The sequence below is a fragment of the Zygosaccharomyces rouxii genome, assembly GCF_000026365.1.
Source record: "Zygosaccharomyces rouxii strain CBS732 chromosome B complete sequence".
Lineage (NCBI taxonomy): Eukaryota > Fungi > Ascomycota > Saccharomycetes > Saccharomycetales > Saccharomycetaceae > Zygosaccharomyces > Zygosaccharomyces rouxii.
In genome coordinates, this window is record NC_012991.1 from 1,219,990 (window position 1) to 1,235,823 (window position 15,834).

Sequence of the window (15,834 nt, forward strand, 5' to 3'; positions counted from 1 at the left end):
CACTTCCCTTGAATCATACTCGTTCTTGATTGCTGAAATTGAAGAATGCGTCACGTGCTTCTGGGAGTCATTTTGGTCACGTGAACATACTTCATCAAGCCAATGAGACCCAAGATTGAAAAAAGTGCTTAGCATTTAAGCACTGTTAAGACCCGGCAGATAAGTGAGATTACATAGTGATTGGGTTGTGGAAGGCCTTTAGACTGTTTACAGAGCAATGGTTGGTGCTATAGATTTTTATCGTGACGTTGACTTTGTCAAGGAAGCCGTTATTCCCCCACAGGATGGTATGGTGTTTTCTTCCGATGCTAAAGAAGCCCATGAGGATTCTAAACTGGTGGCCCTTTTAGGCGATAACAAACTGGTCCATGGCATTTCCGTGCGTTATCCCGATTATCTGGCTCAATTTTTCCAAAGGATTAGGCTAAATTTGGCTGGTTCCATCGATAGAACATCCCAATGCTTGCAATCAAAGAGTAGCCAATATTACAAGCACGAGAAAAATATTACTAGTACTATAGCAAACCTTCACTCTGATCCTAGAGAAGAATTACTACCAGGGTTTGCCTACATTGTTGTTGGTGCCATGTCAGGCTCAGTTTTGACTAGAAGCAGAAACATTTTTGCAAGATTTACTGCACCGCTAATTCTGGGCTCTGCATGCTTCTACTACGCCCTACCAACCACATTTAAGAACACTGCCCGTCTGGTACACGAACTAGAATCATCTGCTTTCCCCAATGCAGTTGCAAAACAGGATTTTGTCTATCAAGAGACCAAGCGTGCTGTCTGTAAGACCGTCGCTTACGGTTCAAGCGGCATCAATTCAATCGAAGAGATCTCCAAATGTACGCGACACTACGTTAAAGAATGGACCGGTTTGAGTGTGGAGTAGAAATGCAAATATCATTGTAAGTAGAGTTTATTATCCAAATACGCATACGTATATCCCTATATATATATATATATATTCAAGACTCGCGGAAAAAAAAAAAGGAAAGGAAGAGGATAAGGTTGCATGGTTAAAGCTTATTATGCTTTGACAGTGACCATTTTGGGTCCAAATAGTTCATAATGAACGTTTCTGTGATGCAAGGAATCCAAGTAACCCAACATACTTGTCATGAATGGTAGGGACCCACAAACGTAAATGTCGGCATCAGAAGGCACATGTTTCTGTAGGAAAGGCAGACCGATTCGTGGCTGAACGCTTGTATGGACGACAAGTTTTTGAAAACTGTCATATTTTTCTGATATAGCTTCCAATTTTTGCTTAAAGGCCTGTCTGGATTCCTCGTGGGATGACTGGATCCAAATTATGGGTCTTTTTGGGTTTTCTTTAATTTGTCTTTCTAACATGGCCATTAGCGGTGTAGCGCCAACCCCAGAACTCATTAAAACTAATGGAGTTTTCTCCTGCTTGATCAAGCTTTCATCTAATGTGAAATCACCGGCAGGTGCACTTAACAAAATCTGATCCCCAACAGTGACATGATGATGTAAATATTCAGATACCAACCCATCTGCGTGCTCATAGGAATTCTCCAATTTGACAGCGAACTTAATCCCTTGATCCTTTGATTCTGAACAGATGGAATAGTGACGCAAGGCATCATACTTGTTACCTTGGGTGGTAGGATGAACGTTAACAGTAATGTACTGACCTGCCACTATAGGGATCTTAGAAAGCTCGACGCCAGATCCAGGCTGAGGAGCAACTGTAAATTCTATAATGTCTGCAGCCACATGTTCACGACTTACCACTTTGAATGGTTGCCAGCCTTCCCATAACGCTTCCTTGTATAACTGTGCCTCATAATCGATGAATACATCTGCAATGACACCATAGGCTTTCTGCCAAGCGCTCAATATTTCTGGAGTAGCAGCATCGCCCAATACTTGCTTGATGGCTTGCAAAAGGTAGTGGCCTACAATCGGATACTGTTCTGGCTTTATCTGTAATGCTCTGTGCTTATGGCCAATCAAATTTACATAGGGAGCCAAAACAGACAAATCGTCGATGTGTTTAGCGGCGGCTAGGACTGTCGTGGCTAGGGCAGCAGGTTGCGCACCACGGGCTTGGTTGATCCTGTTGAAAACGTTGCGTAGTTCTTCATGTTCATTGAGCATGTTCTTGTAAAAGAGACTGGTGATAGTGGCACCATGCTGTTCCAAAACGGGAACAGTGGCCTTGATGATGTTACGATCTTGCTCACTTAACATTGTTAACGTCGCGATTGTGTTGGGTTGGTTGTTGTACCAGAGGACAATGGCAGACAGAGTTAACAGAATTCATGGTCCTTTTTATAGTAAACAGTGGGGCTAATTATAAAACTCGGAAATAAGAATAGAATGATCGATCATACGAGTGGGACTTAACACGCCATCCATCACTTACTTTTGCCTTCCGTTGTCCAGGCACATACCTTGCCATATTGACTCTTCTTACTTCTTCTTACTAACGGAATTCGATCTGATTGGTCCGTTCAATTAGTCGGAACGAAGTATCACGTGCTCTGAATTACTAACATCGACTTCGAGCTGAAATATACTAGTAATGAACCAATCCCATGCAACTGCCAATGCCGAATGTTTGTTATCCTTCGTCAATTTTTTGAAGATTCTTACTTGGGTGGGCTTATTCACAAGAAAAATGTATTCCACTGGGGCCTCCGTTGTTGTCTCTGAATTTGCATCGTTCAATAAGAAATCTTGTAATGACAATTTATTCATGTGTGTTGCGGGAATAGATCTAGTCTCTTTCACACCGTGTGCTTTAAGGATTGAGGATATGGTATCAATTCCCCCAGGTATATCGCTTATAATATTAACATTTAATATACCAGCACGCTCAAAGACTTTGTTCGGTAGTGATGTCAACTTGAATAATTTCTCTTGGTCTGTATCTGGAATGTAGTATCGAGATATATCAAGGCTTAGATTTGCCTTTTTACCCTTATGAATTATTCTTAATATGTCCTTTAGAAATTTCGGAGTGAGCGCATATCTCAATGGGTGAAAACTCAAACTTTTTAAAAATTTGGCAGTTCTTAATTTCTTGGGGGCAATAATTCCATCCAATTTTCCAACATTTTCACTTGTTATCTCGTTGTGGATTGTAATACCAAGCAATCTCAAGATTGTCAGATCTAATTCACCAATGTTTCCTGAGAGACCAGTGGTTACAGCATTAATGTTATATGGTAATTTCTTTGAGCGATGATGTTGAGCACCTTCTGACCCAGTATCGTCCTTTGTAATCTCATTTTCCTCAGGTAGTATTTTCAACAAAATTCCCCTTGCTTCTGCCTCAAGTGCTTTGCTTTTCTCCAACTGAGCGATCTCTTCAGGTAAAAGGTTTCCAGTTTTCTTTCTCTTTGTATTTCTTTGGAATTCATTCAATGATTCTATGTCATCATGCAACTTCCTGGCCGCTTTCGTCTTAGCCGCGCGGCGACTTCCTTGGCTGGAGTGGATTTGATCAAAAGATGTCGGCGTCAATGTAGATGGTGGGGTTTGTGATTTTGGTGTACCTTCTTCCTGTTTTGAAGTAGCCTGGACTTCTGTTACGTCTTTAGGTATTTCTGATGATGGCGAGTAATCTGCGCTTGTCCTTGTCCGGTTGAGGTCCTTACTGCCTTGTCTTGAAAAAACTGCAGGTTCTCCAGATGATTCGCTGGGGAGTTGGCGCGGTGTCCCTGCCTGAGTGTTTTCTTCAATCGGTATTCTAGGCTCTTCTAGCAACTCCTGGTACTGGCCCAGGTCGTTGCCGGCAGCTTCATGGTTTTCATGGGGCTCCTCTTGTTGTTCTTTATCTTCGATCGGTGTTTTGGTCCCTTCCTGGGATCGCTGGTGTTGTTTTTGTTCTTCAATAGGCTTTATGGTTTCTTCCGCTGGTCCCTGAGAATGTTTCTGATCTTTATTTTCAGATTGTCTTTCTTCATTTGGTCTCTGTACAGACTCGGGTTTTGTATCTTCCTCAAGAGTCTTTAAATTCAGCAAATCCTTTTGCGAGTTCTCTTGAGAGCGCCTCTCTTTTCCTTCTGTGGACTTATTTACATCTTGTGTCTGTTTCTGAGGCTTTTCCAAATCTAGATCCTCGTTTTGCTCAATTGGAAGGTGCTGCTCATTAGACATACGCTCCAAGGGCGGCTTCTGTTCTTGACTATTAACATCAGCACGGACAATCTCTTCATGATTTGAAATTGTTTCGGTGTTTTTTTGCTCTAGCATTGATTCATCAGGGGGAGAAACTGGATCATTCCTAGAGGCCTCTTGAACCATGACCTCTTTTTGCTGTGGGTGCTCGATATCTGGTGTTATTTCGGGATTGTCACACATGTCTTGAGGTGCAGGATTCGATTTTTCTCCATTTTCTCCTATGAGATTTTCTTCTTTTTCAGTATTCTCCTCCAATTTGGAGTGTTCATTGGTATTGAGAGGTTCTTCAACTGGTTCTGGGACCATAGGTCGTAGTTCGGGGGTCGGTTGTTCCACGTTTCCTGAGCCTGTCTCCTGTTCGTCATGTTGGGACGGCAGTGGTGTATTTTGGATGTTTGGCTCCTCCTCATTGAATTGTTTCGAAAGGTTTTTGACATGAGGTTCGAGAGATTCTGAATTGTCCCATTGCATTTGACCCAAAGTCCTTTGTAATTCACCTTCCACAGGGAGCTGCTGAAAACAAGGTGTTAGTGGATCTAGCCTTGTGGATTGCCTATAACATTCTTCCAACCACAAATAGTTGGTGATCACACATTTATCCCCCCAATTTTTAGCGGTTTCGAATTTTTTGCCAAAGGGAAATCGACAGAGTAAATGGGTGTTCCTTCGAGATAATTCAGATGTCGTGAAGCCACCAAGAGCATTTACTAATCTTTGGATGTAGAACCGTTGCTGTCCAAAGAAATTCGTATAGGCGGTAATTAGTTGATTTGTTTCCAAAAGTTTACGTTTAAAAGGCGAAAAAATCAACTTTTCTGTAGGAGGCCTAAATTGGCATAGTGACCACATATAAAAGACCCAAATGAGATTCCCCAGATGTAATTTTTTATTTTCAGAAACTTCGTATTCCCTTGAACTTACAGATTTTCCGATGTAACAATCTGCATTAGTCTTGGCAATATCTGACTCATCCAAATGACGATGTACCGTACCACCATTTGCTTGTAGAAGTTCAATCAATGTAGAGTACAAATCTCTATTCAAAGAGACATCCATCCCAATGATAAAGGAGTGATTTTCCCAAATATTGGAAGTTAGTTTAAAATCAATTTCATTAAGACGACCCCAGATATCTTCTAGTTTGCTCTTCGAAGACGAATCAGAATCATCAGGAGATATTTTATGCATGTCTTCTGGAGCAATAGATAGTTGTTTAAAAGATTGTACAATCCATGTAGGATACACAAAATTCATCGGTTCTACTTTACCAAAGTTGATAACCGCTAAGATTCCGGGATCATGAGGGTCCTTAGTCACTAAATGTGTAGTTTTGTTCGAAAGAAAATCCACACAGGTCCCGCCTAATGCATGTACCGCTTCCGTATAGAATAAGTATTCAGAATTGTTGAAGGAATGTCTTGAAACATAAATTTGGAATTCCTTAAAAATATGTCTTGGATCTGGTGAAAATAGTGACGTTCTTGCATGCTTCTGGCTTTCAATGCAGCTATGAATCCATTTTGGTGTCACCACAGGTATTAAAAAATCAAAAGATGCAACACGGTAGAATGGGAAATTTACATCTTCACTTATAATAAAGTGAATGGTATTACCTTCTGCAACGTCGTTTGCAAACCACGATTTAAGATCTTTAGGGATTGTAGGACTTTTAGTATCAAAGCATTTGTGAACGCTACAAATCTGACATGAATTCCTTTTCAAAAGATCGATAATTGATCTAGTGGATTCCAATTGTTCAAATTTAGTGACAACGATTAAAAAATTCAAATTTTCAAATAATTTACTACCATCAGACATTACTTGTAGCTGGAACTAAACATTTATGAGTTTAATCAATGGATAATATTTCGCCTCTATTTTGTTTGAATTGAGGTAAGGTTTAAGGTTAAGTTGAAGAGAAACGCGAATCGATAGTGAACAAACTTTGAATATATTGAACATCATATTGCGTAGATACAAAATAAGAACATTTATACATGCATATTAATTTAACTTTAAATAAACTGTTACACAACCTTTTCGGGTTGTGATAAAACGTTATCGATATTGTCAAGTACGTCTTCGCCAACAGCATTGACGTACTCTTCCTCTGTTAGATTAGAAGCCGGTCCGTGGTAGTACTTCTTCTTGTAAGTGATATAATAAATAAACGATAGGATCCAAACACCAGGTCCAATAACACAGGCGTAATTCATACTTTGAGGAGTCACATTGTGTTGACTTGTAGGGAACATGACCAAGATGATGACGAACAATCCCCAAAAAACGGATATCCAACCATTAACGGTAGATAGAAATTTACCTAAATAGAAAGGACCTGGTCTAAATAAATCCTTACCAAAGGTCAATCTTAAGAAAGTTGGTGTCCCCCATGATAAGTTGTTACCAGCAACCGACAAGCTGAACAATGCGTTAGCCGCTTCGTCTTGTAGACATAGCAGACCTAACACCAAAGTACCACAACAAGCTGCAATAATTGCAACAAATGGAATGGAATAAGTTTTGTTGACCTTCTTAATGTATTTGGAAAAGGGTAATCCATTATCTCTAGAGAAGGCCCAAATTTGTCTCGAAACTGCAGTAATTGTAGATGCACCCATTAGAAATTGACAGAATGCAATTAAGGACATGAATGCAATCGCCCAGTTCTTACCTAGACAATCATAAATGATCTGTGCAATGGACAACACGTACTTGGTATTCATAGTCTTTGACACATCAGGATCCATACATGCAAGCAAAACAATTAGAATAAACCAACCAAGGATCCAACATACACTAATAGATCCAACGATACCCAATGCTACCGATTTTTTTGCATCCTTAGCTTCTTCAGACTGATGTACACATGAATCAAACCCACCAATAGTCCAAATTGCGGGCATAAATCCTGCTAGACAAAATTGCCAACCGTTATTCCAATCACTAGAATTTTGATAATTTGCAAAGATGAAATGGCCATGGTTGAATTTACCTCTGTTCACCTTAGCACCAATTGGTACAGCGATAAAGAATAGTACGATGATGAACAAATTGCAGATAATACTTAGTGTTTGCAATTTGGCAACGAATCCAGATGCTACAGATGTACAAACACCCATCATAATTGCGGCACCTGCAAAAATACCGTATAATTTACCGTTAGTAACATCGAAATTACCATCTTTAGTTAGTACAACAGCTGCTAGCACTTCTTCAGCAAACCCATATGTAATTGAACAACATGCAGCCGTTAGCGCCAAGGAATTAGAACATCCGATAATAAATGACATTACTGCTTTGTAACCTTTGGGAGCATAATAATAAGTCCAGTAGTAAAGACCACCTGCTGTTGGAATTGCACTTGCATTTTCAGCCATGGCTAAACCAAGTACTAAGATGAAAAACCCTGCAATAAGCCACCCCCAAATGGTAGAAACTGGACCACCTGCCAGACCATCGGAAAGAAGAGTACCGATAGACGGTAGTAATCCCATGATGGAAAATGCAACACCAAACACTTGTATAGTAGAAAATTTACGTTCTAATTCTTGCTTGTAACCAATTTCTGCCAGCAGTCCTTTATCGGTATTCGAAGTAGCAGAATTGATATAGTTAACTTCACCGGCAACTGGAGACCTGACAGATCTAATATGAGATTTTAAACCACGGAACTCCAATAAAGTACCTTCATTCTTCTCACCATCCAACTCTGCAGCAGAGGTTGTGCTATAACCTCCCTTAACGTCTTCCTGTCTCATAGTTTCTTCCCTCATCTTTTTTGTCGAGTTTAGAATGGTGAAAGTATGAAGACAATTAAATCGTGGCTCTGGTACTCACCCATCAATCTCTTTGTCATATATATGATCTGTGTCTGTATCTAAACGTCTGTATCTACACATCTGCATGTATGTTTGCTCGCATTTACCTATCCTGTTCGTCTTAGTTACATTTACGATATCATTCAGCTCTCAAAAGATCCGCCGTTATCGTAAGTCATTGCTGAAGTTATCGAGATACCGCAGGGATTCATTAAAGCATCAATAAGGCCTTTCAACTGCCCTAAACACACAAGCACTGATAATCAATCGATAGATTAGATGGTGGCTGCTGATTAGTTGATTTCAGTTACTTATAATAGTAAGGCACGATTCACTTGCTTTTCCCTCCCTTATCAATCCCCAAACGGAAAGAGAAAAATGAAAACGATAGCAAGTAACTCTAATTAGAGTCCGAAGGACGTAAAATGAGTTCTCGAGGTTATAATGGGCGAAAAGGCTGTACTTAAAAATTCCGATTGCGATCTGACTCTTTTACTGCAAGTAGTTAACTCAGGGTTCGGAGGAACTTTCAATCGTTACAGGGACCCTGTCAACTTAAACTAATTAATTAATAAAAAAATTATTTTTTAAATTCTGACGCGTCACGGAATGTCCGGGATAATATACCGGGTCCGTTCGGACATTCGCTGACGCGACAACTCCCCTTACTAAAGGAAAAAACAGCCCTAGCCGCTCAAGTTTTAATACTTCTTACACTTCACTCTACACTTAGTAAACTTGCCATGGAAATTGTCAGTGAGAGGACTATTGAGCAAGATAGCGGTCAGCCACTGATTGTAGTCATTGAGATACGTTTCGAATACAATAAGAACGATATTGTATTAGAGTTAGTTCATTTGCTAGAGTTCCTCAGCGAGTTTTATACTTCTAGTGACAATGTGATGATCGATTTACAAGTTGCAAGTACGGAGTCATTCCATTCTTGGTCATGGGAAAAAGCTCTTTATATCGCTAGACGATCAACGAACTTCCCAGTTCCCGTTTTCCTTACGCAGACCACGGGGGTTAAAGTCAACTATTTGAAGTCTAACAGATCGTTAAAAAATTTTAGAGAAACAGTTCGGAATGCATCAATATCGTTGGATGATAGTGATAATTACAACGATGGTTGCGACTATGAAACTACATTGAAAGTGACTCTTTTACACTTTGTCCAATTGAATGGTGTTGATGAAATTTTTTTGGAACAAATGCTGCAAAACTACCACTGTTTAGAGGAAGTTCTAACGACGACTGAAGAATAAATGGTACCCATTTCGTTATTCTTCCCTCTATTCTCTTTCCTTCTTCTCACTCGTTCGGTTCGTTCTCCTGCCACGTGACACACGTGGGGAGAGTTTTTACTGTTACTACCAAAGCAGGATTGTTTTATGACCTACGAATTATGCACACAGAGCAGATAGTGCCCGAATATTGGCCCGAGGGCTAACTAATAAAATATTGACAGGGAAATTGAAGCGTGTACATGTGTGCGTTGGCCTCTCTGTTTAGAGGCAAGCAAGGCTTTATTATAGTATATTATACTGTATTATAAGAAGAGTGTAGTAGGTTGATTGATTGATCTGTCAATTTATCGATCTCTTGAGGTGCAAGTGTCTGTTGAGAGGACAGGTACAAGAGGCACCAGTTTGAAGAGAATCAAAAAAGAAAAAAAATGAAATTTGGTAAGTACTTAGAGGCAAGACAGTTGGAACTACCTGAGTATTCAAGTCATTTTATTGATTACAAGGGATTGAAAAAATTGATCAAACATTTAGCAGTACCCCTAGCACAAGCACAACCAAATCAGGATCAACTGACGTTAGATGATGTTGATGAATCGGTAGTTTTTCAAAGGTTACAAGAGCATAAGGCTTCATTTTTCTTCAAGTTGGAAAGAGAACTGGAAAAAGTGAATTTCTTCTATTTGGAAAAAGAATCAAATCTCAAACTAAAATTTGATATTTTACAATCCAAATACAAGACTTATAAGAGTCGTGGGAAATTAAGTTCCAAGGAAGCAGTCTCTTATAAAAACATTCACGGTGGATTGAAGAAATTTCAAAGAGATTTAGCAAATTTAGAATTCTACATCGAATTGAACCGAACTGGATTTTCAAAACTGTTGAAAAAATGGGATAAAAGGTCACATTCACATCAAAAGGAATTTTATTTAGCAACTGTTGTTTCTGTGCAACCTGTTTTCACTCACAATGAAGTATCTAGACTTAACGATGCCACTTTAAGCGTATTGATGAAATTAGATGATACGACATATGAAGAGAGTACGAGTTTTTATTCTGAAGGTAGTGCCGCTAATTCACAATTAAATTTAATTGAAGCTAACGTAATATCATCTAGAATTCCAAATAATTTGGATCCTCGTGATGCAATCACAACGGTTGGTCCGAATGTTGTATCTTCTCCACAGCTAGTTGATATTGATGCAGAGATTGAAAATTGGTATATGGAAATTGTTAATATTTCCAAGTTGAAAGATACTCAGAGGAAACTAGACATGTTAAAGGAATTCCATGTTAATAAAATCGAAAAATTTTTAGATGAGATTATTCCCAGTAGTCGTATTGATAAAAACTTGATCTTTAAGGATTGTTTTACCAAATTATTCATTCTGTTGGTTAGTAGTTCTATGGATGATATTTCTTTACGCGTTTTCTTTACAAGAGCAAAGGCTCATATTGATTTATCATACTGTGATGAAGATGATCAAGTTTTCTCTAGACGTAACGTTTTCCATGAAGCCGCCAACTGTCTGAAACATTCACGTATATTTGTTTTTGGGGAGGCATTTTTGATGATAACTCAAACGGCTCCCTGGGCATTAACGCAGCAAACTTTAAGACGACTTTTAAATGCAAAGGATTTGCATCAACGTACTCCCTTACACTATGCTGCAGAATTGGGTAAGTTTGATTTAGTTAAGCTTTTGATCGATTCTAAAATGCTAGATACAGTGGATATCTTGGACGATGATTCAAAGACACCTCTAGTGTTAGCAATTATTGCTAATCACATTGATGTGGTTGAGAAATTACTGGTGGATGGTAACGCATCACCTTCTCCAAAAATTGATGAAGGTACAAAACCTCAATTTACTCCATTGATAGTTGCATGTCGTTATAACAACTATATGGCAGCTAAACTGTTATTAGATATAGGTGGTATCGATTTGAGTAATATGACAGATCCAGAAGGGTTAGGTGTTCTACACATTGTAGCCAAAGAAGGCGGTGATGCACAGTTGATTCAACTATTGGTACATTCTGGTGCAGATCCCAATGGTGTCGATAGTTTTAACAAATGGACTCCCATATTCTATGCAGTCCAAGAAGGTCATGCAGAAACAGTTCGTGAACTTCTAAACCATGGAGCACGTATCGATATTACAGATGAAAGCAATTTGGGCATCACTTACTATGCTATTTGGGAAGGTCATTTGGACGTTTTAAACGTTCTTTTACAAAGAGTTGATGAACAGTATGAGACGAAGGAGAAAAGAATTGAAGTTCTTCAATCAGACACACCATACACCAAGCCCATGAGTCCTAGTAATTCATTACAAGATATTCCTGATTTTACACTACCACCGCCAATTATCCCATTAAGAAAATATGGTCATAACTTTTTGGAAAAGAAAATTTTTGTTAAACTTATGATTAAATCAGGTTCTACTGCCATTGATTTCAATAAAGGTGAAGAGGCCATACTTTCATCTCCCGGTAGAATCACCCTGACATCAAATTTACCAGATATTATTCCTCGTAATATCATTTTACCCCTTGTTGAAGAGGATGATGGTGAGGTTGTGTTCCAAGTGGATAGTTTAGAAGATTTTTGTATCGATTTCGAAGTCTTTCCGGCATTCGGTACAAGAATAATTGCTAAGACTACGGCAATGTCATCTGTCTTTCAAAATAGACTGGCTAATGGAGCTGCTCATGTATCTTTGCCATTATTTGATTCTAGGTTGATCAATGTGGGGACTTTGACTTTTGATTATCAAATAATTTTCCCCTATAGTGGTAAACCATTAGAGATCACCAAATATGATACTTATTGGAAGTCATCTGGTGGTGCTGATGCTGATGCTGGAAAGGATGGTCATCGTGTGGTCACATCGTCCTCTTTAAGTGGCAGTTTTATCAATGTTACTGTTTGCACTTTAAACGATGGTACTATAATCGCAGCACCTAATGCATTTTTCGAAGTTAAATCAGCCAAATTGTTCTTCAACGATTTGACCAGGGATCAATTGGAAAAAATGTGTGATTATCGATTAGATGAAATGCCATTGATTAGTGATCCCGGTGATTTGAAACAAGTTTTATCATCACGTATTGTACTACTTTCAGAAGTTCTTAACAAAGTTTCACCATCCATCCAATTGGAAATTCAGGTGTCCTTCCCAACAAATCTTGAAATTGAAGATATTCCAGTTAAAATTAGCCCATTTGTCGATTTGGATGGTATCATTGATCACGTTCTACTGTTGGTCTTTGAACACGTTAGATATCTACGTCACTCAGGTCAGAACATACGCTCCATTGTTTTCAGTTCCTGCAATTGGCAAGCTTGTGGTATTTTAAATTGGAAGCAACCTAACTTCCCAGTTTTATTCCATATTAAAGGTTTAAAACGTTCCAATGGTTTGTTCATCATGGATACACCTCATAATCTAAGGGATTTGGCAGTCGATCCAGCCAAGGTTAATTTTGCTCAGGAGAGATCAAGGGGAATTCATCAAATTGTAAGTTTTGCGGCAAACAATAATTTATTGGGAATAATTGTACCTTATGATTTACTCAAGATTTGTCGACTACTAATTGGTGCTATTCAGGGCCAAGGTTTATTACTAGTTGGATCCATCGAGGATGACCAACAAGGTGTGATAGACGATGATGAAATTAACGGTCTCCATACAGAATACGAGTTGCTCTTCAACAAAAGCATAGATATGTAACAAGAAAAAACCAATGGGATATGAGGATAGATGATGCAGGGAAACAGCATATGATTGTATACTATAACTAATACTAATACTAATACTAATATTATTACTAACAACACGCTATGAGATATTACGTAGAAAATATTGTTTTACCTGGTCGTTGACTGCGAAATCCACCGCCTTGGATCCATCAGTCGTCTCCAAATCAGGATCAGCGCCATGTTTAACCAACAAAACGGCAACATCACCATTACCTTCTGCCAAGGCATGGAATAATGGAGTCCAACCTTCGCCATCATTCCTATTGAGTGGACTACCCGCTCGACATAGCATGTCAACCATCCCCATGGATCCAATGGCAGCTGCACGGTGCAGCGGTAGTTGTGATCTTTTATCCTTAACCCTGACGGATGCACCGTTATTGAGCAAAAATTCACAAATCCTTGCGTGCTTCTTACTAACAGCTAGATGCAACGCAGTAATCCCTTGATTCGTAGGCATATTTAAGTCTGGCTTTGTGTGCAATGCATATAGTTGCTTGACGATATCAAGATTACCCACTGCACATGCTATGTGGAACGGCGTCCATCCTGATTCATCTTTCAGTTCATTTATATCCATATCTTGCATCATAGATAGTAGAAATGATACTATTTCTCCATATTGAAATGAAACTGCCCAGTGTAGTGGTACTCTGCCGTCAGCATCCCTTTTGTAAGGCTCTTGAGGGGATACACTAACTGCTTCTTGAGCCTTACGCAGGTTATTCGTCATACATGCTTCATGAAGTGGTAGATCCATTGCTAATTGATAAGGAATCGATTGTTTGAGACTTCTTAACAGCTGTTTGTATGCGCTTGCGTGTTAAATGTCATCTCATCTCATCTCATCTCATCCCTTCATATCATGGAGGAAATTTCGCCTATAAACTTAACAAAGAAAAGGAGACTCTTAGTACTACAAACAAGTCGAATAAATCGATTGAAAAAGGACTAAGAAAGGCTCCCCAACACTATGAACAAACCAGGAGATTTCCAGAAGTTTGCCAAGGTATTTCAACAGCAGTTATCTCGTGTACAACAGAGCGGTGGTAGACGTGGACCTGGTGGTCCACCAAATTCCCCTCGTGGAGCACTCGGTGCAGCAGGTGCACTACTAGCTCTTGGTGGTGGTGCATTCTTCTTCAATAATGCGTTGTTTAATGTTGATGGTGGTCATAGAGCTATTGTCTATTCCCGTATTGGTGGTGTTTCCTCTAGAATTTATCCTGAAGGTACACATCTCCTCCTACCGTGGTTTGAAACACCTGTGGTTTACGACGTGAGAGCTAAACCACGTAACGTTGCATCCCTGACTGGTACTAAAGATTTGCAAATGGTTAACATAACTTGCAGAGTTCTTTCACGTCCAGATGTCGGACAGTTACCAGTTATCTACCGTACATTGGGTCTTGATTACGATGAAAGAGTTTTACCATCTATTGTGAACGAAGTTTTGAAGGCCGTCGTTGCACAGTTCAATGCATCTCAGTTGATTACCCAGAGAGAGAAAGTTTCCAGATTAATTCGTGAGAACTTAGTTCGTCGTGCCAGCAGATTTAATATCCTTTTAGATGATGTTTCCATTACCTACATGACATTTTCACCTGAATTTACGGCTGCAGTGGAGTCTAAGCAAATCGCTCAACAAGATGCCCAAAGAGCCGCATTCGTTGTGGACCGTGCACTACAAGAGAAGCAAGGTTTGGTTGTTAAAGCTCAAGGTGATGCCAAGTCCGCGGAACTAATTGGTGAGGCGATCAGAAAATCAAAGGATTACGTCGAATTGAAAAGATTAGATACCGCTAGAGAAATCGCACAAATTTTGTCACGCTCACCAAACAGAGTGGTTCTTGACAACGAAGCTCTCTTGTTGAATACTGTCGTTGATAACAGATCAAAGAAATAATAATAATAAAATAATAATAATATTAATCCTGTATTTAAACCTAAAAAACCTTAAAAAAATTTGGTATTGTTATATTTAGTTAGATAGTTGGTATTCTTCTTTTTTTTACCAATCCTCTTCACACTCATTTTTTGAAAACTGCAACTTGGTTGGGTTTGATTTCGTTTTGAAAAGCTTGGAGCGATGATCGTTCAGTTTTTGTGAACATGGTGATAACAACCTGTCAGTTGGTGATGCGAATTTGCTTCTCATTAGTCTTGATTTTGCGACTTTGTAGGCATGTTTCTTAAACATTGATCTGTGTAAGGAAGTGGATGGCACGGGGACTGTCTTGGCGTTTTCCATACTGCGGTAAGCTTTAGTTTATTTTGTAAAAGAAAGAAAGCTGAGAAGTACGGTAGGTGCCCAGTTGAATTGAATTGAATTGAGATGAAGTGAGATGAGATGAGATGAGAGAGGTCCAAATTCAGTCAAGTTTAGTTCAATTTAGATCAGGTCAAGATCAAACGAAGAGATTTCTTGTAAAAATAGTATCTCTGGAGGAGAAAAGAATGATGGGAAGTAGCAAAACAGATCAAGGAATGGGAATGGCTGGTTTTGGACAATTCCTAATGAAGTTTTATAATGATATACATTGTGTAATTATTATTCTTCAATGCAAGCGAAAAAGAAAAGAAGTTTGTGAACTAAAATGAACCCTTCCATGCATGGGGAATATTTACCTATTACTGGAAAGAGAGATGTAAGTGATCTGTATGTCCTAAAAGAGATTTGTGGTTGCTACTGAAGAGTGCTACGCGGTGCAGGGGTGGAAAAGGGAGATGGAGACTGTTTTCACTATTTACATGGAAGTTAAAGGCGAAACTGTTTAGACCGATAAAATTAACGTTTTGTTAATGCATATTAGGGTTCAGAGTGTATACAAAACGTAGATAG

At 39.1% G+C, this 15,834-nt stretch overlaps 9 protein-coding genes across 9 annotated transcripts; 4 read left to right on the forward strand and 5 right to left on the reverse strand.

Moving 5' to 3' along the window:
* Positions 1-217: 217 nt before the first annotated feature.
* On the forward strand, positions 218-895 carry MIC26 (Mic26p; the record flags this gene model as incomplete). Its single annotated transcript, XM_002495545.1, has 1 exon — positions 218-895. One exon carries the CDS (start codon positions 218-220, stop codon positions 893-895), a length of 678 nt encoding a protein of 225 aa, XP_002495590.1.
* Positions 896-1,032: 137 nt separating this feature from the next.
* YHB1 (flavohemoglobin) lies at positions 1,033-2,223 on the reverse strand (the record flags this gene model as incomplete). The annotated part of the gene is made up of 1 exon (XM_002495546.1): positions 1,033-2,223. One exon carries the CDS (start codon positions 2,221-2,223, stop codon positions 1,033-1,035), a length of 1,191 nt encoding a protein of 396 aa, XP_002495591.1.
* Positions 2,224-2,490: 267 nt separating this feature from the next.
* Positions 2,491-5,979, reverse strand: RTT107 (Rtt107p; the record flags this gene model as incomplete). Its single annotated transcript, XM_002495547.1, has 1 exon — positions 2,491-5,979. The coding sequence occupies one exon, from the start codon at positions 5,977-5,979 to the stop codon at positions 2,491-2,493; it is 3,489 nt and encodes a 1,162-aa protein (XP_002495592.1).
* A 209-nt stretch (positions 5,980-6,188) lies between these two features.
* On the reverse strand, positions 6,189-7,937 carry ZYRO0B15048g (uncharacterized protein; the record flags this gene model as incomplete). The annotated part of the gene is made up of 1 exon (XM_002495548.1): positions 6,189-7,937. The coding sequence occupies one exon, from the start codon at positions 7,935-7,937 to the stop codon at positions 6,189-6,191; it is 1,749 nt and encodes a 582-aa protein (XP_002495593.1).
* A 788-nt stretch (positions 7,938-8,725) lies between these two features.
* Positions 8,726-9,247, forward strand: ZYRO0B15070g (uncharacterized protein; the record flags this gene model as incomplete). Its single annotated transcript, XM_002495549.1, has 1 exon — positions 8,726-9,247. One exon carries the CDS (start codon positions 8,726-8,728, stop codon positions 9,245-9,247), a length of 522 nt encoding a protein of 173 aa, XP_002495594.1.
* A 410-nt stretch (positions 9,248-9,657) lies between these two features.
* Positions 9,658-12,963, forward strand: PHO81 (Pho81p; the record flags this gene model as incomplete). Its single annotated transcript, XM_002495550.1, has 1 exon — positions 9,658-12,963. The coding sequence occupies one exon, from the start codon at positions 9,658-9,660 to the stop codon at positions 12,961-12,963; it is 3,306 nt and encodes a 1,101-aa protein (XP_002495595.1).
* A 108-nt stretch (positions 12,964-13,071) lies between these two features.
* Positions 13,072-13,752, reverse strand: NAS6 (Nas6p; the record flags this gene model as incomplete). Its single annotated transcript, XM_002495551.1, has 1 exon — positions 13,072-13,752. One exon carries the CDS (start codon positions 13,750-13,752, stop codon positions 13,072-13,074), a length of 681 nt encoding a protein of 226 aa, XP_002495596.1.
* A 213-nt stretch (positions 13,753-13,965) lies between these two features.
* Positions 13,966-14,898, forward strand: PHB2 (prohibitin subunit PHB2; the record flags this gene model as incomplete). Its single annotated transcript, XM_002495552.1, has 1 exon — positions 13,966-14,898. One exon carries the CDS (start codon positions 13,966-13,968, stop codon positions 14,896-14,898), a length of 933 nt encoding a protein of 310 aa, XP_002495597.1.
* Positions 14,899-15,003: 105 nt separating this feature from the next.
* Positions 15,004-15,243, reverse strand: BNS1 (Bns1p; the record flags this gene model as incomplete). Its single annotated transcript, XM_002495553.1, has 1 exon — positions 15,004-15,243. One exon carries the CDS (start codon positions 15,241-15,243, stop codon positions 15,004-15,006), a length of 240 nt encoding a protein of 79 aa, XP_002495598.1.
* Positions 15,244-15,834: the final 591 nt, after the last annotated feature.